Source organism: Panthera leo, chromosome F3 (genome assembly GCF_018350215.1).
Source record: "Panthera leo isolate Ple1 chromosome F3, P.leo_Ple1_pat1.1, whole genome shotgun sequence".
In the NCBI taxonomy this organism is placed as follows: Eukaryota; Metazoa; Chordata; class Mammalia; order Carnivora; family Felidae; genus Panthera; species Panthera leo.
Genome location: NC_056696.1, coordinates 64,915,747 through 64,939,978, shown reverse-complemented (window position 1 = coordinate 64,939,978; position 24,232 = coordinate 64,915,747). Strand labels below are relative to the sequence as shown.

At 50.1% G+C, this 24,232-nt stretch overlaps 1 protein-coding gene across 1 annotated transcript; it reads left to right on the top strand.

Annotated features, from left to right (window-relative positions):
- Nucleotides 1-1,080: 1,080 nt before the first annotated feature.
- On the top strand, nt 1,081-22,468 carry LOC122211557 (Fc receptor-like protein 6). Its single transcript, XM_042924790.1, has 6 exons — nt 1,081-1,159; nt 19,105-19,167; nt 20,601-20,867; nt 21,265-21,549; nt 21,696-21,974; nt 22,320-22,468. Exons 1-6 carry the CDS (start codon nt 1,081-1,083, stop codon nt 22,466-22,468), a joined length of 1,122 nt encoding a protein of 373 aa, XP_042780724.1.
- The last annotated feature ends 1,764 nt before the right edge of the window (nt 22,469-24,232 follow it).

Sequence of the window (24,232 nt, the reverse complement as noted above, 5' to 3'; positions counted from 1 at the left end):
TCTCCCGAGCCATACCCGATCCTCCCACAATAAAATATCATTTGCATCAACTTTACATGTGCCCCAAACACTAGATATAGTTGAGGGACAAATACGTGTCGTGAAAGTACAAAAAGAGAGAGGGCAACGACAGATACCAAATTCAGGGGTGACTTCTGGAAGGCACAGCGGGGGTGGGGGCGGGGCCTCGGCTGATTCCGTATTACTGTATTCAAAGTAATAGAGCTGGATGGTGGGTACCCAGGTGTCTGTGTCACCTGCTCTGCCTTCCAGAATGTTCGATGCCATTGTGCACACACACGGCAGAGCCCAGAGGCGAGGGGAAGAGCAAAGAGGAGGCCCTGAGGAGGAAGGAGCTGGAAGTTGCTCGAAGAACTGAAGGACACACACCCCTCACCCCCCACACGGACGCACAGACAGAAGGCCGCGGCCTCACAGGAGGCCTGAGAGGCAGACAGGGTCCAGCCTGCGGGGCATGACACAAAGGGGTATGTTTGATGCTCTGGAGGTGGAGGCACAGTGGGAGTTTTAAGCAGAGGCGTGTTGACATTGTGTCTGTTTATGTTCTGAGTAGGTCACTTCTTTCTTCTGTGTGTGACACCCATGGGAGGCCAGAGCAGAGTCCGGGAAGAGAATTTAAGAGGCTTTCACAGCAGCGTAGGCAAAAACCGTGGAGGGTCCCCGGAGGCAGGGCCGGCGAGGACGGGGAGAGAAAAGGGGGTCTGAGGCACACTTCGGAGAGGAGCCAGTGGAACTGGGGGCGAGATCCAGGTGACCCCGGAGTTTCTGTTGGAGTCATTGCTGGCGGTGTCTGCTGAGGCGAGGCCACCGAGGAGGAGGGGGGCAGGGGTGCTGCAAAGGGCGGTGGGCGTCTTGGTCCACTGCCACCAAGAAGGACAGGGCGCAGCAGGTGTCCGAGAGCTACCCAAGGGGAGGGGGAGAGCCTTCCCGTATATTCCAGCCTCGAGTCCACCCGCGAGGTCAGTCGGTCAGGGATTTGGGGGCCACCACGCGTTGTTTAAAGCCTTGGGACTGGGGCACAGTCAGTTGAGAGGTGTGGCCAGTGGAGCCAGACCCTCCATGACGGGACGGGGAGTGACTCCAGCAGAGGACGCGGTAGATGTGGGCCACCTGGGGAAGCCGGGCAGCAAAGGGAGGAGTGAGGTGGGGTGGGAGTTGGAAGGAACGAGTGAGGCCAAGGGAGAGGCTGTCTCATCAGGGATGACGTCTGGGCGCCCCCGCACATCAGCACCGAGAGGGACGGATGGCGGGAGGGAGGAGGATGAGATCCGAATTCTATGGATGCAGCCAAGCTGGGGTTCCTGTCTGACCCCGAATGCCACACTCCTTCCCAAATATCTCCTGGCCTCTTGACAGCTTGTGCCTGCTCACCGGCATCTAACCCGGGGCCCAGCATGTGAAATCCTTCATCCACCGCCTCTAAGCACGCACGGCTTCCGGCCTTTCCGCTTCCACGTGGGGGCCGCGTCGGCCCAGGGAACTGGAGGAGAAAATGAGCAAACCGCAAAACATGAAGTCTGACCTATTTTATGCATTCTGTATAAATGCGTGAAATAGATTATGTTTGACGGTGGTAAACAGAGAACCCAAAACAATCCAATTCATCACTTGAATTATGTATGCTTTTCTTCTCCCATCTCCAGGGAAGAAAGCAGCTCCGTCCATTCTGGGCAGGGCTCCTCCCTACTTTCTTTCTTTTTATTTATTTTGGGAGGGGGGAGGAGCAGAGAGAGAAGGGGAGAGAGTGCGAGAATCCCAAGCAGGCCATCTCGGAGCCAGAGGCGGGGCTTGAACTCACAAACCATGAGATCATGACCTGAACAGATATCAAGAGTCGGAAGCTTAACGGACTGAACCACCCGGGCGCCCGACCTACTTTCTAAGTCTGTTGTTGGTGACCCGAGGCTTCAGGTCCGGGCTGTCCTCCCTGGAGCACACCTGAACACCAGTCACATGCTGCCAGGACCACACGGGCAGGGAAGAATGTCACAGGCATACATGACGGACGGCAGAGCAGAGACAGAAGCTGCAGACTGAGTGGCAGAACCACCAGCGAGGAGCAAAGGTATTGAATTGTTTGGATGCCAGGCTCACTCAGGGTCAGCCAAGCACCCTTATGCCGGGGAATCTCACCTAAGATCCACTGATTTGGGAATAAGAGAAGGAGAGGGTGGGAAGGCCTGAAGGAGAGCCCGTGAGACCCCAGTTAGCAGCCCTCCCACAGCACCTGCACGGGAGCAGGGCCCCCCGGGGTCGGCTTCCCGTCTCAGTCTCCACCCACAGCCGTGCCAGACGCTGAGGGTACAGAAAAGCACGAGACAAACACGGCCGTGCCCTCGGCAAGCCGGCGGTCCTGGGGACATGCGTGTGAGAGGCCACGCATGCGGGATGGACGTGCTAAGAGCGGGGACAGGATGCGTGTGCACCTGACCCAGCTGGGTGGGGCACCGCGGTCAGGCTGGGGTGGTGCGGGAATGTTCTATAAACTGAAATCTGGAACGTTACCAGGATTTTAGCCAGACTGGCAGTGGGGGCAGGCGGTGGGGAAAGTACGAACAACAGAAATACAAAGCATGTGCTCTCTCTCTCCACACACACACACACACACACACACACACACACACACGATAGCTGCTATCCCAAAGGTGCCATTCATGGGAACATTTTTGCTGAGCTAATTTGCACTTTGGGGCAAATCAGAGTGGTGACAGCAGGTTTCTGACTTGCACAGCAGGGTGGTGAGTGGTGCTGCTGACCGACCAACGCAGGAAGCATCAGGAAAGAACCAGGCTGGGAGGCAGAGGCTGGGTGCGGTCTTGACAGGCGGAGTTTAAGGAGCCTCCGAGCCCCCCACGCGTGATATCCCGTCACCCGGTGTTCCGTTGCAATGTGATTTTCTCCAGGTGCCACACAGCCAGACGGACTGGGAAGCATGGCGCTGTGTGTATTTCTACGCTAGCGGATCTTAGGCGAGGTTTTCCGACATAAAGGCGCTTGGTTGACTCTGAGTTAGCCTGACAACCAAATAATTCACCACCCGTATTCCTTCCTCCGTGACGGGAGGGGACGGTCACTTTCTTGGGCAGGAGGCCCACTTAGCCTGCGTTGCTCCTTTGAATCGCCACCCCGAGATCCGCCTCCGTGTGAATCCCCTCGGCACGTCCGTACTTTTCAAGTCCTGCGCGCCCATGACAGCTTAGCCCCCAGGTAAGTTGGTTCACGTCCTGAAACAGGGGGTTACCGCCTTCTCTGGAAAGACACATTTGGGACTCTTGCCTTAGAGGCCATCATTCAGACCCATGGTCACAGATGAGAATAGCTAGGGAGAGAACATAGAGAGAGCAAGGGCCCTGGGGCCTGGGTCTGTAGAACTCATCTAAAGCTCCCAGAGGAGGGAGGCTGAGAGTGCGGGAAGGAGAAGCCAGGGAATGGGGAGGAAAACAGGATAGGCGTCCTGGTGTCCCCGTGCCCCGTGTTTAAGGACGGACGGGGTCGTCTGCGGTAACAACGGGAGCACACAAGCAAACACAACGGGAACCTGCCCGCCAGATAGGCCTAGACAGAGAGTTAGTGTGGCCCTGGAAGTCCACGGCGCCTAAGAACACGTGGGGGCGGAATTCACTCTCAGGCGGAGGGACGGGAGTCCAGATGCTGCGTGTGTGGAAATGTAATCCCCCCTGTGATACTAGAAATCTGACCGGTTGTACAGCGGAGGTCAGTGACACTAAGTCGCAGCCCGGGGTCCCCTACTTAAGAAGCGGCAGAATCTGGATTAGAGCCCGGATCTTTCTGATTCCAGAACTCCTGACGGTTACACTTCGATGTGTCTAGAAGCTCATAGCGTGCGCGGCCTGGAGACACCGACAGGAAGTAGACTTAGCCTCGCCTTTGAGGAGGTCACGGCCTAGAAGTCGAGAAAGGCAATGAAACAATCATGATGCATTGTGACAAAATAGAATAATGGAGGCATTTAGGAACTACTGAAAGGGGCACCTGGTGGCTCAGCCCCACTTCGGCTCAGGCCACCATCTTGCAGTTTGTGGGTTTGAGCCCCACGTCGGGCTCTGTGCTGACAGCTCAGAGCCCGGAGCCTGTTTCGGAATCTGTGACTCCCTCTAGCTCTCTGCCCCTCCCCCGCTCTGTCTCTCTCTGTCTCTCAAAAAATAAATAAACGTTAAAAAAAAAAAAAAAAAAAGGTAAAGAAGCACAAAGATTGTACCGAGTATAAGCCCGTCTCTTCCCGAGCTCCCCAGGCAGGGCTGGGCTGCGCACTGACCAAGAGCTGAACAAAGAAAGCTGGGTGGGTGGCGAGCCACCTTCCAGGACGAATTCCCTGCTGTCCATGTGGCCACAAGGGGTCGCTGCAGACCTGATACGCTCTCTCCACGGGTCCCTCGGCCTCTCTCCAGCAGCTGCTAGAAGGAAGGAGAGCAAGGCGGGGAGGGAGAGTGTGGTGACCAGATGTCTCCCGGCGAGTCCTCCCCCTACAGACCAGCTCGGACCTCCGTCCTCCGTCCGGTTCCATCCTCATCGACTCCTGGTCTTCCCAGCTTCTGTCCTAAGGACTAGGCTTTCGATCCCTTTCTGCAGCTTGCTGTTTTTCAGACTCAGGAAATGGCTCTGGGTCTTGCCTTGGGCCTCTGGTCGCAGCCAGGGATGCTGCCCGGATCCTGGCAGGCTTCGTGGCTGAGTACCTTCGCACACATCACCCCACCTCTCTGGGACGCGCTAGTAAAAGCCGACGGGGGAGGCAGGGTCGGGGGCTCAAGGCTTCCGGGCTGGCTCCCTCTCTGGTCAGACAGCCCAGAGAACAGCTCCACGGCCACAGAAAGCTCTGGCAGCACCAGGGGCCTCTCACGTTTTTGTCTCACGGAACCTTCACAACAACCCTACGATGCAAGGGTAACCATGCATCCACCGGAGGTAAGGACCCGGACATGCACAGAGGTTGTAATCGCAGCCCGGCCCTCAGCGGGTTGGGGTCCAGAGCGAGGATTTAAGCTCAGATGGGTAGTTCCAGGGCCCAACACGCTGTCTCTGCACCCAGAGCTGCCCCTAATCTGGGCTGTGGTTCTCTCCCCCCAACCTCCTATGAGTGGGACTGACCTTCTGGTCCTCAACACCCACTGTCCCTCACGGCTGACCCTGAGTGATGGGGACACTGAGGTTTAAGCACCCCCCACCACCACTTTTAAAACTGAAGTGGGATTGCTGGATGGCTCAGTCGGTTGGGCGTCCGACTCTCGACTTCGGCTCAGGTCATGATCTCACAGTTCGTGGGATGGAACCCCCCGTCGGCCTCTGCACTGACAGCACAGAGCCTGCTGGAGATTCTCTCTCTCCCTCTCTCTCTCCGCCCCTCCCCTGCTCATCACCACCCGCCCCCCTCTCAAAAAATAAATTAACAAATTGAAGAGTAGTTGACAAACAAAATTATATTAGTTTCAGGTGCACGACCTAGGGAGTCACCAGTCCTAGACATTATGAAGTGATCGCCATCTGTGGTTGCCACACCGAGTTGTTACGACCTGTTAACTGGATCCCCCATGCTGCACATGGTACCCCTGTCGTATTTATTTTATAACCTCAAGTGTGTGCCTTTTAGTCCCCTTCCCCTATCTTGCCCACCTCCTCCCCCTCTGGCGGCCACCGGACGCTTCTCTGTCTTTCTGAGTTTTTTTCTGTTTCAGGTTTGTTGTTGTCCTTGTTCATTTGTTTCAGTTTTCAGATTTCAAATGCAAGTGAAAACGCACTGCGTTTGCCTTTCTCTGACTTATTTCATCTAGCATGATGCTCCCTAGGTCCACCCACGTTGTCACAAATGGCAAGAGTCCCTTCTTTTTATGGCTGAGTAAGACTCCAGTGGGTATATATACCACAGCTTCTTTGTCCCTTCGTCTGTCAGTGGACACTTAGGTTGCTTCCATAGTTTGGCTCTTGTAAATAATGCTGCAATAAACATAGCGTTGCATGTATCTTTTCAAATTAACGTGTTGGTTTTCTTCAGATAAATACCCAGAAGTGGAATTGCTGGACTGTAAGGTCTTTTTATTTTCAATTTTTTGAGGATGGTCATCCTACAGGGTCATCCACAGCGGCTGCACCCGTCAGCATTCCCACCAACCGTACGTGAAGATTTCCTTTTCTCTGCATCTTCGCCAACATTGGCTATTTCTTCTCTTTTTGAGAGGGCCCTTCCAACCAGGTGTGAGGTGGTATCTCGTTGTGGTTCTGATTTGCGTTTCGCTGATGATGAGTGATGCTGAGCATCTTTTCATGTGTCTGTTGGCCATTGGGATGTCTTCTCTGGAGAAATGTCTGTTCAGGTCCTCTGCCCATTTTTAAATTAGATTGTTCGTATCTTTTACGTATTGAGTTGTACGAGTTCTTTATATATGTTGCATATTCGCCACTTATCAGTTATATCATTTGCAAGTATCTTCTCCCTGTAGGTTTCTTTTTCATTTTGTTGATGGTTTCCTTTGCTGTGCAGCTTTCTAGTTTGATGTAGTCAAACTCTTTTGTTTTTGTTGCCCTGGCTGGAGGAGACACATCCCAAAAAACATTGCTACGACTAATGACCCAGAGCTGACTACCTGTGTTTTCCTTTAGGAGTTTTATGGTTTCTGGTTGTACATTTAAGTCTTTAATCCATTTTGAGTTTATTTTTGTGTATGGTATAAGAAAGTGGTCCAGTTTCATTCTTTTACAGGTAGCTGTCCAGTTTCCCAGCATGGTTTATTGAAGAGACTGTCTTCTCCCCATTGTATGTTCTTGCCTCCTTTGTCAAAGATTAACTTGACAAAGCGTGGGTTTATTTCTGGGCTCTCTATTCTCTTCCACTGCCCTCTGTCTATTTTTGTGTGAGTACTATACTGTTTTGATGACTGTAGCTTTGTAGTATCATTTGAAATCAGTGAGCATTATGTCTCTCACTTTGTTTTTCCTCAATTTGCTTTGGCTCTTCAGGGACTTTTGTGGTTCCATACAAATTTTAGCATTATTTTTTCGAGTTCTGGGAAAAACACCATCAGTATTTTGATAGGGCTTGCACGAAATCTCTAGATTGCTTTGCGTAGCATGGACATTTTAACAATCGATGAGCACAATACATCTTTCCATTTATTTGTGTCTTCTTCAGTTCTTTTTATCAATGTTTTAGAGTCTGCAGTGTATAGGTCTTTTGCCTCCTTGGTTAAATTTATTCCTAGGTATTTTATGCTTTTAGATGTAATTATAAATAGGATTGGTTTCTTAATTTCTCTTTCTGATAGTTCCTTATTAGTGTATAGAAATGCAACAGATTTGTGTGTATTTATTTTGTATTCTGCAACTTTACTGAATTCATTTATTAGTGCTAATAGCTTTTTGGTGGAATCTTTAGGATTTTCTACATCTATGCAAATAGTGACAGTGTTGCTTCTTTTCTAATTTGGATGCCTTTTATTTCTCCGTCTTGTCTGATAGCTGTTGCTGGGACTTCCAATAATACGTTGAATAAAAATGGTGAGAATGAGCATCCTTGTCTTTTTCCTGATCTTAGAGGAGAAGCTTTCAGCTTTTTACTGTTAAGTATGATGTTAGCTGTGGGTTGCTTATAAATGGTCTTTATTATTTTGAGGTATTTTCCCTCTATGCCCACTTTGCTGAGATTTTTTTTATCATAAATGGATGTTAAATTTTATCAAATGGTTTTTCTGCATCTGTTGAGATGATCATGATTTTTTTGCTTATTTTTTTATTTTTTTAAATTCAAGTTAGTTAACATATAGTGTAGCATTGTTTTCAAGAGTAGAACTTAATGATTCGTCACTTACATATAACACCCAGTTCTCATCCCAACAAGTGCCCTCACTCATTAATGCCCATCACCCATTTAGGCCATCGCCCCACCCAACACCCCTCCAGCAACCCCTACTTTGTTTTCTGTATTTAAGAATCTTTTATGGTTTGCCTCCCTCTCTGTTTTTATCTTATTTTTCCTTCCCTTCTCCTTCTCCTTCCCTTCTCTTCTCTGTTTTGTTTCTTAAGTTCCACATGTGAATGAAATCATAAGGTATCTGTCTTTCTCTGACTTATTTCACTTAGCATAATACACTCTAGTTCTATCCACATTGTTCCAAATAGCAAGATTTCATTCTTTTTGATTACCAGGTAATACTCCACTGCATATATGTATCACATCTTCTTTTTCCATTCATCAATCAATGGACATTTGGGCTCTTTCCATAATTTGGCTGTTTGTAATAGCACTGCAATAAACATTGGGGCGCATGTGCCCCTTCAAATCAGCATTTTTGTATTCTTTGGATAAATACCTCGTAGTGCAATTGCTAGGTTGTAGGGTAGTTCTATTTTTAATTTTTCGAGGAACCTCTGTACTGTTTTCCAGAGTGGCTGCACCAGTTTGCATTCCCACCAGCAGTACCAAACTGTTCCCCTTTCTCCACATCCTTGCCAACACCTGTTGTTTCCTGAGTTGTTAATTTTAGCCATTGTGACAGGTGTGAGGTGGTATCCGTTGTGGTTTTGATTTGTATTTCTCTGATCGTGAGTGATGTTGAGCATCTTTTTATGTGTCTATTAACCATCTAAATTGTCTTCTCTGGAAATGTGTCTATTCATATCTTTTGCCCATTTCTTCACTGGATTATTTGTTTTTTGGGTGTTGGTTTGATAAGTTCTTTAGATTTTGGATCCTAACCTTTATCTGATATGTCATTTGCAAATATCTTCTCCCATTCCATCAGTTGCCTTTTTGTTTTGCTGATTGTTTCCTTCACTGTGCAGAAGCTTTTTATCTTCAGGTCCTAGTGAGGGAGGCTTTTGTTTCCCTTGCCTCCAGAAATATATCTAGTAAGTGGTTGCTGTGGCCAAGGTCAAAGAGGTTGATAATTTCCTGTCTCATGTTTAGGTTTTTTATCCATTTTGAATTTGTTTTCGTGTATGGTGTGAGAAAGTACTCCAGTTCCATTCTTCTGCATGTTGTTGTCCGGTTTTCTCAACAAAATTTGCTGAAGAGACTGTCTTTTTCCCATTAGATATTTTTTCCAGCTTTGTCAAAGATTAGTTGGCCATACATTTGTGGGTCCATTTCTGGGTTCTCTATTCTGTTACATTGATCTATATGTCTGTTTTTGTGCCGGTACCACATTGTCCTGATGATCACAGCTTTGTAACACAGCTGGAAGTCTGGAATTGTGATGCCTCCAGCTTTGATTTTCTTTTTCAACTTTAGCTATTTGGGGTCTTTTCTGGTTCCATAAAAAATTTAGAATTGTTTGTTCTAGCTCTGTGCAGAATGCTGGTGTTATTTTGATAGGGATTGCAGTAAATGTGTAGATTGCTTTGGGTGGTATAGACATTTTAACAATATTTGTTCTTCCGATCCATGAGCATGGGATGTTTTTCCATTTTTTTGTGTCTTCTTCAATTTCTTTCTTAAGCTTTCTATAGTTCTCGGTGTACAGATCTTTCATTTCTTTGCTTAGGCCTATTCCTAGATACCTTATGGGTTTTGGTGCAATTGTAAATGGGATCTATTCCTTGACTTCTCTTTCTGCTCCTTCATTATTGGTGTATAGGAATGCAACCGATTTCTGTATGTTGATTTTAGATCCTGTGACTTTATTGAATTCACGTATCAGTTCTAGCAGTTTTTGGTGGAGTCCTCCAGGTTTTCCACATAGAGTATCACGTCATCTGCGAAGAGTGAAAGTTTGACTTCTCCCTGCCAATTTGTATGTCTTTTCTTTCTTTTTGTTGTCTAGTTGCTGAAGCTAGGACTTCCAGTACCATGTTAAACAACAGTGGTGAGAATGGACATCCCTGTTATGTTCCTGACTTTACAGGGAAAACTCTCACTTTTTCCCCATTGAGGATGATATTAGCTGTGGGTCTTTTGTATATGGCCTTTAGGATGTTGAGGTATGTTCCTTCTATCCCTACCTTATTCAGGGTTTTTATCAAGAAACGATGCTATATTTTGTCAAATGCTTTTTCTGCATCAATTGAGAGCATCATATGGATCTTATCCTTTCTTTTATTAATGTGGTGTATCACAGTTGACTGATTTGTGAATATTGAACAAGCTCAAGATGATCATGATTTTTGTCTTCCATCTTGCTTATGTGATGTATCAGGTTGACTGATTTGTGTATATTGAACCATCTCTGCATCCCTGGAATAAGTCCCACTAGATCATGGTGAGTGATCCTTTTAATATATTGTTGAATTTGGCTTGCTAATACTTTGTTGAGGATTTTTGTATTAATGTTAATCAGAGATATTGGCCTGTAATGTGTGTGTGTGTGTGTGTGTGTGTGTGTGTGTGTGTGTGGTGTCTGTCTGGTTTTGGTATCAGGGTAATCCTTGCCTCATAAAATTAGTTTCGAAATGTTCCTTCCCCTTCAATTTTTTTGGAATAGCTTGAGAGTAGGTATTAATACTTCTTTAAATGTTCAGTAGAATTCACCCATGAACCTGTTTTGTCCTGGACCTTTGTTGGAATTTTTTTTTTTATTACTGATTCAATCTCCTTACTAGTAATCAGTCTGTTCAGATTTCCTATTTCTTCATGATTCATTTTTGGAAGATTATATGTTTCTAGGAATTAATCCATTCCTTTTCGTTGTCCCATTTGTTGGCATATAATTGTTCATAGTACTATCTTATGACCCTTTGTATTTCTATGGTGCCAATTGTAACTTCTCTTTAACTTCTGATTTTATTTATTTGGCCCCTCCCTTTTTTTCTTGATGAGTCTGGCCAAACTTTTACCTACTTTCTTTTCTTTTCAAAGAACCAGCTCTTAGTTTCATTGACCTTTTCTATGTTTCTGTCTCTGTTTCATTTCTTTCCACTCTGATCTTTATTATCCCCAATCCTTCTACTAACTTTGAGCTTTGTTTATTCTTTTTCTAGTTCCTTCGGGTATAAGGTTAGATTGTTTATTTGAGATTTTCCTTGTCTCTTGAGGTAAGCCTATCATGGCTATGAACTTCCCTTTTAGAACTGCCTTTGCTGCATCCCAATGATTTTTGAAGGTTGTTTTCATTTTCATTTATCTCAGTGTATTTTTTATTTCCTCTTTGATTTCCTCATTGACCCATTGACTGTTTAGTTGCATGTTGTTTAGCCTCCATGTTTATGTTTTTTTCCAATTTTGTCTTGCAACTGATCCCTAATATCATACCATTATGGTCATAAAAGATTTTTGATATGATTTCAGTCTTCTCAGATTTATTAAGACGTGTTTTGTGGCCTAACATGTGGCCTATCCTGGAGAATGTTCCATGCACACCTGAAAAGAATGTGTATTCTGACATTTGGGGATGCAATGCTTGATATGTATCTATGAAGTCTATAAACCCATCTGGATGAGAATTCCCTCGCCCCCATTATCCTCCCCACCTCCTTTTAACCCCGAATTTCCCTTAGAGTTTTAGTATTATGGGTTTTGATCCCTCTCCCAACCCATTTCCATCTCAGTTCAAGGCCAGTCTGGGTTCTGGATAATTCCTAACCTAGCAGCAGCCCACCTTCATCCCCAAAGCAATGGTATGCAGCCAGCTCAGCTTGGAGAGCAAATCCCACTAACACCTTTAAAATTGCAGCAACATCTGGGGCTCCTGGGTGGTTCAGTTGGTTAAGTGTCCAACTTTGGCTCAGTTTATGATCTTGCAGTTGGTGGGTTCGAGCCCCACGTCGGGCTCTGTGCTGACAGCTCAGAGCCTGGAGCCTGCTTCAGATTCTGTGTCTCCCTCTCTCTCTCTCCCTCCCTGCCCCTCCCCCACTTGTGCTGTCTCTCTCCCTCTGTGTGTGTGTGTGTGTGTGTGTCTCTTTCTCTGTCTCTCTCTCTCTCTCTCTGAAAAATAAATAAATATTAAAAAAATAAAAATAAGATAAAATAAAATAAAATTGCAGCAACATCTCACTCTTCAAGGGTAGAGTGAGAAGTCAGGGAGAGTTCACATGCCCAAACTGCTAGAACCTGGCGAAAATAGAAGCAGCTAGGGTAGAGGCCTCAACTGTTCTGCATGCAAAGCACAGTAAGTGCTTGCAAGCTAGACCGTTTGCGGTTGCCCCATCTACCCTAGCTGCAGCCCTGCAGAGCTGCTGCCCCACACTCTGGACCTGCAGCTGAGCAGAGGTGGAGTGGAGACAACTCAAGCCAAGAGATCTGGTGGGAAGAGAACAGTAAGGGAAATGCATAAATGTTAACATCTTAGGGAGACTGGATAAGACACCGGTTTCCTACATTACTTCCTCGCTAAGTGCACCTCTCTCCCGATCAACAGAGTCATGACAGAATTGCCTGTCATTGTCGGATTGGTTTCCCATTTCCAGTCAATCAGAAAATCTAGAACACAAAAAGTTAGAAAGGTCACACTCTCCATTCCTGTCTTTGGCAATAAGCACACTGAATTCTTTCCAGACTCTATGGAACTTCTCACCTAAAGACTTCTGAGAAAAACCTTACTCTCAGAAACTGCTTCCTGGTATTTAACCCGGCCCTCCATGCTTCAGTTTAAACTCACATGTTCTGTCTTTAGAGGAGATGAGGGTTCATGGCCTCCTTCTCTGTTGAGGGCTCATTAAGTAGCTTCCAGATTTTATCTATTTTTTTAATGTTTATTTATTTTTGATAGAGAGAGAGAAAGAGAGTATGCGAGCAGGGGAGAGCAGAGAGAGAGGGAGACACAGAATCCCAAGCAGGCTCCAGGCTCCGAGCTGTCAGCACAGAGCCCGACGTGGGGCTTGAACTCACAAATCATGAGATCATGACCTGAGCTGAAGTTGGATGCTTAATGGACTGAGCCACCCAGGCGCCCCTCCAGATTTTTATCTATTAAAAGTTATGCTGCAGTGAGCAGTCCTGTGTATGTCTTTTGGTGCCAATACATATGCATTTCTGTTCAGTATGTACCTAGAAGCAAAAATGCTGGGTTATCGGGCATTCGTATAACCCATTTAGGAGATTTTGCCATGCAGTTTTCCAAAGTGGTTGTACCAATTTACACTCCTACCGGAGGTCTACAAGAGTTCTGGCTGCTTTGCATCCTCACCAGCACTTGGCTGTCTATCTTAACAGTGTTAGCCATTCTTATGGGGAATGTAGTGTTTTCATTTAGTTTAAATCTGCATTTCTACAGTGATTTATGAAGTCAAGCTTCATTTTCTGTTTATTCGGCGCTCAGGTGTCTGCTTTTGTAAATTACCTATCCAATTATCTTGCCCATTTTCCTAGTAGGTTGTCTGTCTTTTTCTTACTGACTTGTAGAAAGTCTTATATTCTGGATATGGATCCTTTTTCAGTCATATGTATTGAAAATATCTTGTCACCCTGCGGCTTGCCTAATTGCTCTCTCAATGGTGTCTTTTTAAGGCATAGTTCTCAAAATAATAGCCTGACAGTCTTAAAACCTCAGATTCAGGAACTCTAGCCTGATCTACTCTGACCTCATCGATCTCTGAGCTCCTCTGATGGTCTTGTGGACCATTTTCAGGATTCCTCTTTTCCACCTCATTGCAGTGTCCAAACACATTTCTCCTTGGATAGGAGGGAAGCTTGGAGAACTGGAGGTCACTCAAGGTAGAGAACAGATCTGAGTGTATCCAGAACTGTGCTGCCTTGCAAGCTAAGTGATGCTGAAATCACACAAATTCTGGTAGTCTCTGGATCTTCCCATAGCCGTGTCCCATCCTGTTCACTAGCATGAGCTTTTCGAAGCCATGGAGAATGTTCAAAAGTGCTTACTAGTAAATTCCCTGACTCCTTCATGCTTCATGGTGAAGAAAGTTCACTTAAATAATACCCCCTCAACCAGAGAGGAAATTTGAACTTTTGAAGTTTCTTCCCCACTTCCTCTATATAGGCTACGAAGCAGTAACACCACCTACGTCACAGGGGTCACTCACCCACCCCTGGGCCTGTGGCTCAGATGCTCTCCCCTCCACCCCGACTTCTCGTCTGCCTTCGGTTGGACCTGTATCCCCGCTCTGTGCCAGGCCAGGCCCCATGCTGCTCTGCAGGGTTCTGCTGTTTTTCGGTAAGTCACCGAGCATGGGCTTTACTTCCTGGGCACCAAAAACTGTAAATTATTTATGGGAATCCTAATTTCCCCTTTCCAGGTTCAAGTGGGCTTTATGGCTGGAGCTTGAAATGAGTGTGTGCACATGGGGTGTGGTGGGGGGCTTCCCTGATGTTTCCCATTGCATTTTCCTGGATCCTTGGTAAGGCAGGCCTTCAGTGTATCAGAGCTAAACTAAGGAGGCAGAAAATCACCTTCTGAGGCCCACCCACATGTTTACCCCATGAAATAAGGTTAAGTTACTCATTGGGCTGCCTCAAAAGGAAAATGAAGTTATGGAAGAAGGAAGGCTTTGGGCAGAGGTGGGCTGGAGGACCAGGGAAATGGGAAAACGCAGTTCTGTGCATTTTGCTCAGCAGTAGAAGGTGGGATTTTACAAAAAGTATTTTGGGGAGCACCTGGGTAGCTCAGTCGGCTAAGCATCTGACTCTAGATTTCAGCTCAGGACATGATCTCATGGTTCATGAGCTCGAGCCCCATGTGGGCTCTGAGCCCACAGTGTGGAGCCTGCTTGGGCTTCTCTCTCTCCTTCTCTCTGCCCCCTCCCCACTTGAACTCTCTCTCTCTCTCCCTCTCTCAAAATACATCAATAAACTTTGGGAGAAATCAAAGATAAATTTTTATGAAACCTCCGCATTTTTTTAGAACCACTCTACAATGTCCAGGCTGCTCACCTGATTAAGAGGCTTTGCCCGGAGTGTTCAAGCCCTTTACAAACTGGCCATCCTCCTTCTGCCTCTCTCTATTGGGGATTGTGGTGGGGAGGTCTGTTTCAGGTCTGACTGGTCCTTGGGGATGGTTTGAAGAATCAAATCCATTCTCTCTGATCTATATCTCTCTCTTTGAGCTACCTCCCCAGGGGCCACCCGTCACCCTCACCAGAGACTGAAGGGACTGGTCCTCCAAGGGCAGAGGATTATGAGAGTGGGGAGAGGGCCACTGGGCCTCCCCGACTCAACTCAGTCTCAGCCACTATCACCCTGCCACACTTAGAAGGAACAATTCTGGGCATATGTTTCACGTTACAATTTCTGAGTTGACTTACTTTTTATTTTAAACTTGTTCCCAATAGTTTGTTTGTGTTTGTTTGTTTGTTTGTTTGTTTGTTTTCATTGAACCAGAAAAGCAAACCATTCCTAAATGTGATCTCTTCCTGGACAGGATTTGCAGGCATTTGACCCTGTAAAGAAACACTTGTTCTGCCCAATGCTCTTCCTTCTCCCACCTCATTGTTACCCTGTGTGCTTACAAATGGCCATTTGGACAAGGGAAAAGGTCTAATGGTCATACTGGACAAGGTCAGGATGGCCTAGTGCCTGGATATATTCCAGAAGAAAGGTTATCATGGGCAAATCACCACCTTGTAAGAGGAACAGCCCTTGGACTTGACTGGATAAAGTCCAAGCGTTTCCCAACTTGGAACCCAGTATCTGGATGGGGAAGACCAAAGCAAGAGAGGAGAGAGTCAAAAGCTGACTGACTAGGGGACAGAGTGGTGGAGGACCCAGATTTGACAGGGTCATGCGTGATGCTTGGGGACCCCAGAAGACCAGCCTAAAATGGAGACCCCATGGCTAGATGTGGAGGAACAGAGTTACCATACGTGCACAGCTGCTATTTCCTCTTAGATGTGGGCAGAGAGACAGAGAAAACACCCTGCTCAGTAGTACACATATTATCTCATCTAACCTTTCGAATCTTATTGGGTGGGTATTTTTTGTCCCTATTAAGCAATTGAGGAAACTGAGGTTCAAAAAGGTTAAGAAACTTGTGTAGAATTGCTCTGGCAACAAGAGCAAAACAGAAATACAACTCCAACTCCACTTGTTGCCAGACTCATGCTTTCTCCATCCCACCCGGATGCCTCGGGCAGGACTCTGGTTGGGTTCTAATCACGTAAGACTGGAAAATAAAATTCATTTAAAGTGCCTGGTGGGGCATGTTCACACAATAAATGGTGCCCGTTACTCTTACTGGCCATCAGACACTCGACAGGCGAGGGGCCCCTGGCCCTGAACGTGCTGGGACACGGCCGTACGTTAAAGGTGATTTGAAGTTTAGGAGATGAGACTTAATTTCCTTCTGAGCTGAGCATCAGCCAGGTTCAGCCCCAGGACTGGAACCCACCACCCGTAGACACACACACCATCCATGACAGGTGTCTCTGGGCTTCCACGTCACGGCCACCCCTAGCACCACGGAAGCCATAGCTTGGCAAAGCAGCGGATTCCAATGTCCTAGACCTCGATTGTGACAAAGTCCCTCACACTTTGCTGAAATCTGCTTCCTTGGTCTCTCTCATTTCCTCTGAATTAGTCTCACTTTTACCTGAAAGTCTCTTCCCTCTTTTACACTTAGCCCATCAAATATTTGGAGACCTACTGTGTCCCTGCTTGGCTGTGTCTTCCTCGAGTGGGGAATGGTTTCTTGGCGTTGCTCATCAGCCTGGTCTGCTTGGGCTCGATGCCCTTTGTCAGTGGACCAGGCCCTGTGCCTTCCCCTCCCCGCCCCCCACCGTGGCCTGAGTAGTGCCAAGGTCAGCGGGGCTGTGGCCTCCATTGTCCAGGACTCTGTTGTGCAGCTTATTCAACAGCGGCTCTTGGCTGTGTTGTCGCCTCATCTTCAGCCCATGGCCCTCTTTGTAGGAAGTGCTGTAACGTGGCCGCTGCCCCTCTGCGCGTCCCGCTGCCCACTGCCTTCGTTACAGGCACTGGCTTTGTGGGCACAGCTCCCAGGTCTCATGGGGTCTGGGGACACAAGCTCATCTGAAGTGTCTCTGTGCTCTCTGGATGCCCCTTCTCTGGTTGTAGGGCTTCAGTGCCCTCACTCCTGTTTACTCATCACTTTGAAGCTGCAGAGGTATTTTGCGGGTGAGAAGGGAAAAGGAAGAGGGACATCACTATACTGCGAGGTATTAGTCACTCTGAGGTCAGGCCTCCTTTCTGCTTTCAGTCAATGCGGTAACCGCTTTTCCAGGTGGTGGGTCACGGTAATCTACGCAAACAGTCCGCAGGGAAGAAATGGCTGTGACGGCTCCCACTGTGTAGACAGGACCAGGAATTCAAGGCTATTGGAATTTCAATGATCTGTCCAAGTTCACATAGAAAGAGGTGGAATCACGAGTCCAGTTCAGGTCACGTGACTCCGAACCCTGCTTGTTTCCCACTGCACTAAGCCCAGGGAGGACATGTGCTTAGGGGCGCCCTGGGGGGCTCAGTCGGTTAAGCGTCACGACTCTTGGTTTCGGCTCTGGTCATGATCTCATGGTTCCATGGGTTTGAGCCCGGCGTCGGGCTCTGCGCTGGCAGCGTGGAGCCTGCTTGAGATTCTCTCTCCTCTTCTCTCGGTCCCTTCCCAGCTCGTCCTATGTCCGTCCGTCTCAAATAAATAAACTTAAAAAAAAAAAGTTTCCAAGAGATATGTTTAGATGGACCCAGTGAGAGATAGAGGGTTGATAAGAAAGACTCATAATTCTGCACACACTGATCCTGTGGCTGAGCTAACCCCGAGCTGAGCGGAGAACTAAGGCTAAAAACCTCCGTCTGGGTCCCAGGCCACGTGGACAGCAAGGGTGACAGCGAGTGATTCAACACACCAAACAGCCGCACCTCAAGCCCCTGGTGAGAGGGTCTTCACCCACCCCTCCCAAGGCCATTCCCACGTTCCTCCCTGTCTACACAGCACCTAGGACATGTCAGTGTGAAGGACACAGTAACTGCCTGAGGACGGCTGGCCCGACCACGCTCGCCCAATGCCACTGACTGCTTCACCCCTTGTCACGCAGTCTAGAACACTCTCCACCACTGTCACGCCCAGCTGTGCCTCCCCACCCCCCCCCCACCCATGCCATCCCTTGTGCCTTTCATACCTGTCTAACTTCATCTGTCATCACTTCGTGGTTTGGCCTCTCTTCCCGGGCCACCTATGCTCCTCAAATATTCATTCATTTAAAAGCATTCATACCATGGGGCGCCTGGGTGGCTCAGTCAGTGGAGCGTCCGACTTCGGCTCAGGTCACGATCTCATGGTCCATGAGTTCGAGCCCCGTGTCGGGCTCTGTGCTGGCAGCTCGGAGCCTGGAGCCTGCCTCAGATTCTGTGTCTCCCTCTCTCTCTCTGCTCCTCCCCCGTTCATGCTCTTGTCTCTCTCTGTCTCAAAAATAAATAAACATTTAAAAAAAATAAATAAAAGCATTTATACCACATATAAAGTTCCAAGCATAGTGCGTGATGCACTGGCCTGTGTGTTATCCCCTCACCCGTCCCATCTGACCCGCCCATCCGGGGATTCCTCACCTCCCTCAGCCGTCACTTCCAGGCTCTACTCTCCAGAGCCGCGTAGACAGATCTGGCTGCAGGAAACGCCAGGTCTGCTCTCTGAGTTCTTCGTAGGCGTTCAGACCCACTAGTGCAAGAGTCCACTCTTGTGTCTCCCACGTCGCGTGCCCTGCCCCACGTGGCTGGACACAGAGGAAAGCATTTATTCAGTAGATGCTTGTTGAACACTGACCCTTCCGGGCACGGGTCCGAGACATAGGTGACAAGACCGTGAACAAGTCTCCACCCTCGTGGGGCTTACGTCCCAGAGTGAGGCAGCTGATAACAAGTAGGCAATTTAAAGAATACGATAATTTCAAATAGAGATAAGTGCTCTGATGATAGTACAGTGGGGTGTTATAATAAGGGTTGAGGAGAAGTCCTTCAGTGGGGGGCCCCAGAACCACCTAAGGAAGCGACATTTGAAAGAGACAGGGAGCAGAGGATTCCAGGCGCTGGGTCCAACGTAAAAGCTAGGTGGTTTGGTGCTTGGATGGCTGAATGGTTGAGGGACTGAGGGACTGAGTGGCTGGGTGGGTGGTTGAATGGCTAGGTAGCTGAGTGGTTGAGTAGCTGGGTAGTTGGATGAGTAGGTGCTTAGGGGGCTGGGTGGTTGGTTTATTGAATGGACATGAGCACCCATGCCTGAGGGGACAGGCCTCTTTGTGAAAAAGTTCTATTATTTACCCTAATTCTATCACTCTGTTCTCTTACAGTTCCCTGTGTTGGGCAAAGTGGTGAGTCTTGTGTATGTCCCTTCCATCTCCAAGTGTGTCTCTGGACCAAAACTTAGTTGATGGGCCACTGGGTCCCCCGGAGGCATCTTCACAACAGCATACTAGGCCCATTCCTTAGGAGCCTTGACTGATACCCGGGCAGAAATGAGACCTGGGACTCCACTGTTCTCAGGCTGAGGATAATTCTAGGTGGCTCAAGCCCCAGCAAGTGGCTCTGGGGCTCATCCTATTCCCTTGTAAGTGGCACTGGCCTCTGTCCCTCTCAGGGTGGCTCTGGAGCTCCTGTATTCTCCACTCAGCAAGGCCCTGGACTCCCTTCCATCCCTCGTATGTTCAGAGAAGGCAGCTTTGACCCTCAGCTCCTTCTGCCTTCTAGTCCATCCTGACCTTCACGGGGCTTTCTATCAAGTAGGAAGTAGCCTGACCTATGAACATCTTCACCTCCAAGGACATGTTCTATGGTTCCGGAGGCAATGGGGGCTGCTGGGCAGAACTCAAAGCCATGCTCAGTGCTGCGCGACAGAACAGGAGTAAAAGCAAGGCTCGTCATTCAGTCACCCCGTGAGGCTCCAGGGGCGGGTCCTGAGGACTGAGGCAAAGGCAGGATATACCGCGAGTCCCTATCTGATTCTTCATTATTGTTCTCAGTTTATCAGGCCTGGCTCCTGAGACTCTCTGGGACCAATGGTGTCTGACTTGTCAAAGAAGTATGACCTGGGGACAGACCCAGGCTGGGGTCCCCGGGAGCTCTTCTCTTGTCCACATCAGGCCATAGAACGCGTTTTAAGAATGAGGACAGACAGGACAGATCCCTCCCCACGACCGTGGTGGAAATGAAACTCCCTGCTGGGGGAGGAGGTGGAGGCCAGGGGCCTGAGAAGGAAGGCAGGAGGGATGAGCCCTGGCGGGCACTTCCTACATCCATCCATCTGGCTTCTGGCTGGCGGTCCGGGGCCAGCTGTTCTCAGAGGTGGACGCTGCAGAAAGGCTTGACTGGGGGAGCCAGGGGGCAAGTAACCAGTCTAGGGAGGTGAGGATTGGGTGAGAAGGAAGGAGTTAGGACAATGGATGGAAGGAATTCAACTGGACCCAAGCTTGGCAACATCGAAAGGGTGAAGTAAAAGGAGCAGAGGGGAAGTGCAAGGGATAAAGGCCAAAGAGAAGAGGCAGGGGAAAGAGGGTGGGAGGGGAGTAGAGAGAGAGAAGAGGCAGGGGAGAGGAAGGAGGGGAGGAGGGGAGGGGAGAGGAAAGCAGAGGCCCCACCCAGGTCTGGCAGGAAGGCCTGGGGGGCGGGGCGGCTCAGCAGGTGCCATCCAGCAGCCTGTGTCCCCAGGGGGAGGCCTGAGGCGGGCTTGGGGGGGTGGTGGGGACAGAGGGAGAAAACGCCCACGCAGTGTGTGGCTCCGGGGCCTCCCTGTTCCCATGTCTCACAGCCTGGCTGTACCTCCGAGCCTGGCCAGACCCCGTGTTTGAGGGAGATGCCCTGACTCTGCAATGTCATGGATCGACGAACAAGGCCCTGTCCCAGGTGAAGTTCTACAAAGACGGAAGATTACTCCAAAACCCGAAGACCAGATGGTCCCTGTCCGTGGGGACAGCTACCCTGGAAAGCAGCGGCCAGTACAGCTGCACTGGGAAGGTGGCCTACGTCCCATACCTGGGCAGACAAACCTCAGATCTGGTCAAGGTTCAAGTCCAAGGTGAGTCACCAGCTCAGGGGGGTCGGGGGTGGGGCTGGGATGCTGCTCAGGGATCTGGTCTCTAGAGGTCAGCAGCTGTCCCTCTGGCTGCCCCTGATGCCGGGTGACCACAGGGCCCCCGTCTAGAGCCAGGGGAAGGAAGTGCCCTGAACCAGTCTGGGCCAGACCCTTCCCCTCTGGGGACCAGCTGACCCCTACGGCCCTCTGGCTTTGGCTCGGGACTCCAGAGAGGCTCTGGCGGTGTGGGTCATAGCTGGGAGGTGGGTCCTGGGACACAATGACAGGGTCTCCCGTGGGGCGTGGGGCTGTGACCTGGGATGCGCTCTGGCTTGGACCCGGCCTCTGGGGACTCAGGGTTCAGGAGGCCCCCCCTGAGCCTGGGCCCACATCTCCCCAGAGCCGTTCCCGCCTCCTGTGCTGAACGCTGTCCCCTCTCCCGAGCTCCGTGAGGGGAGCCCGCTGATCCTGAGATGCCAGACGAAGCTGCACCCCCAGAAGTCGGCCTCGAGGCTCCTCTTCTCCTTCCACAGAGATGCCAGCACCTTGCAGGACTGGGGCCCCCACCCGGAGCTCTACCTCCCAGGAGCCCAGGAGAGAGACTCTGGGCTTTACTGGTGCCGGGCCACCCTTGAGGGTGGTGTGGCCCAGAAGCAGAGCCCCCAGCTGGAGGTCAGGGTGCAGGGTGAGTGGGGAGGGAGGGGAGACACTCCCCAGGGGCCTGGGCTTTGGGCAATGGGACCCGTGGGCCTATGGGGAGGGATCCCCAGGGGAGGAGGGGCCAGGAGCCTGGGTGGCACAGCTGAGCCTCCCCTCTCTGTGCTGCCCCAGTTCCTGTGTCCCAGCCTCTACTCACCCTGAGACCTGGCCCCACCGGCCTCGCTGTGGGGGCCATGGTGGAGCTCCTCTGTGAGGCCCAGAAGGGCTCCCCTCCAATCTCGTACTTGTTCTACCTGGACGGGAAGATCCTAGGGAACATCTCATCTCCCTATGGAAGAGCCACCTGCTTCCCGGTCACCGTGACGTCAGAGCGGGATGCCAGATACTCCTGCCGGGCAGAGAATTATGTTTCCGGAGAGACCAGTGAGCCCAAGATACTCTCCCTGGATGGTACGTCTTGTCCCCGAGCTGGGCTCTGAGCCCCAGCAAGCTGGCAGGGGGCAGGTCCCACCCCTCCGTGTGCCCCCTACCCACACCCTGCACGAAGCTGGGCCCATAGCAGGCACTGCATGACGGAGCCTGGACGCTGCTCAGAGTATCCGTCCACTGGACCTGGAGGGAAAACAGGAGATCCTTGGTGGGGGGTGGGTGAGACGGCTGCCCGTCCTTGTTGGCGTCCTCGGGGCCATCCCTGATTCCATCTGCAAAGCTCCCCAGGCCACGCCATCCCCCCTGATGCCAGCCATTCTGCCTCTTTCTGTCCATCTGGGGTACAATTCTGAATTTCATCCTCAGCACTCATGGTCACCCCTACCTGGGGCTTGTCCGCCCCCAACAGCCCCCACTGGCTGGTTGCCGGGCTGTCCGCGAGCCTGCTTGGTGTGCTGGTCATCGCCACTGCGCTTCTGGCTTGCTTCAGACCCTGGAGAAAAGCTGGTCAGTAACCTTTTTGACTTTCTTGGTGGTTGAATCCCTATGCCGGGCATTACCCAGCCTTTGGAAGGCCTGCCGGGGCCAGCTGCTTCCTTTTCCGGGGTGTTGGGTGAGAGGAGGGACTTCTCTTTACATGTCACCCAAAGTAGTCCACGGAGGGACCCTTACAGCTTCCAAAACGCACACACACACAGTCACCCAGGGATGTGCACAACACACGACTGCACGCTTGGGCATGAATGGAGGCACAAGCAGAGGAATTCTCACCCGCCAAACGCAAGCTCCATCAGATTCTTTCACTTTCGAAAGATAATCTGTGGCTGCAAATATAGCAGGGAAACCCCAGACCTCCAACCCTCTGTCACTAAGCTCGGCAGAGGAGAGAGAAAGAATGAGAAGCCCGATGCGTGTCTGTGCACCTGTGCGCACACACCCCTCTTGTCCAGCGCCGAGCCCGAGGTGAGTGCCCAGGGGACATTCAGTCATCCGAAGGGAACACAGTGGAGAGGGCCAAGCAATGGCCCGCTCCCAACACCGCTATTTACTAATTCCGTGACCTCGGGCCAGTTCGTGAAGTGTCTCCCTCCCGGGGTTATTGTGAGCATTTCGGCTGATGACAGCTACCTGACAGGTGACGTGTTGGGCTGGCACTTGGTGGGCGCTCAGTACATTCTCCGTCTAGTCGACGCAGATTCCCCAGACCACCCCTTCTCCTGCCACACGTCCCCTAGTCTCTCCCGTGGGAACCGCTGAAAATAAGAAGCGTGGTTAGAATTCAGATGCCGTGGGGCCCATAGAGAGAAAAAGGGAAAGCAATCAGATAAATGGCATTTCCAGGGAGCCCATTGATGTTGGGAGACCCTCCTCCTCTCCTGTCCGGTCGTGAGGTCGTGAGGATGAAGCAGGAATGGGGGCTCCCACAGCCATCACCTTGGGTGGCTCCAAACTTATTCCTATTCTAATCTTTCTTCGCCTCAGGCCACATTTAAGGGAAGGCCTATCGGTGCCAAAGCTGTTTGATCCCAGCTTCCTCCTAGGCCTTCAAACCCACCTACTGAGACTCAAATCCACCCCACCCCCTCCTCCCCAGGGACAGCATTCTTATTTTCCACTTGCCAAGGGAAAACGCGATTGCTCCCACAGACCTCCAAAGCTGGGTTTACTTATTCAAGTTGGCAGCTCCTTCTGTTAAGGAATTCGCGATGAGTTTTTCGGGAGCCGGGCCAGACCACTCCGTGAGAAAGACCACCCAGTCATACACTCAAAGCATTCCTCCCTGAGCACCAGCCAGGATACCTGAAAGGGCCTCTCCCTAGCCCTGGACCCTCTCCCCTGCCTTACCAGCACCCCAGGTAGGGCTCGGGCCAGCCTCCAACTTCCTCTCCCCTTGTTGACTTATCAGTCTTTGTCCAACGAACATTCCCTCTAGTCCTGAGTCAAGGTTCCATGCAGGCTACCTTGCTTTAAGGTATATCTACCCGGATGGTAGGAGAAAGGTGGAGGCAGGCCCAGAGCTAGATGGGGAGGCAGCTGGAAAAGCGGACCAACACTGCATGTGTGACTTCTAGAATCCCTGGGTCTACAACAAAGCCCTCTGCAAAGGGCCCGGCCATTTACCTGGTGTCGGTAACACAGGTGTTTCTGTTTCTGTCCGCTCATCTCTGGGTCAGAACATTAAAGACAAAGCAGTGCAGTTGGCGGGGGGGGGGGGGGGGGGGGGGGGGGGGGGGGGGGGGGGGCGTCGCTGGGGAGGGGTCCTCAAGAGGAAGAAGCCT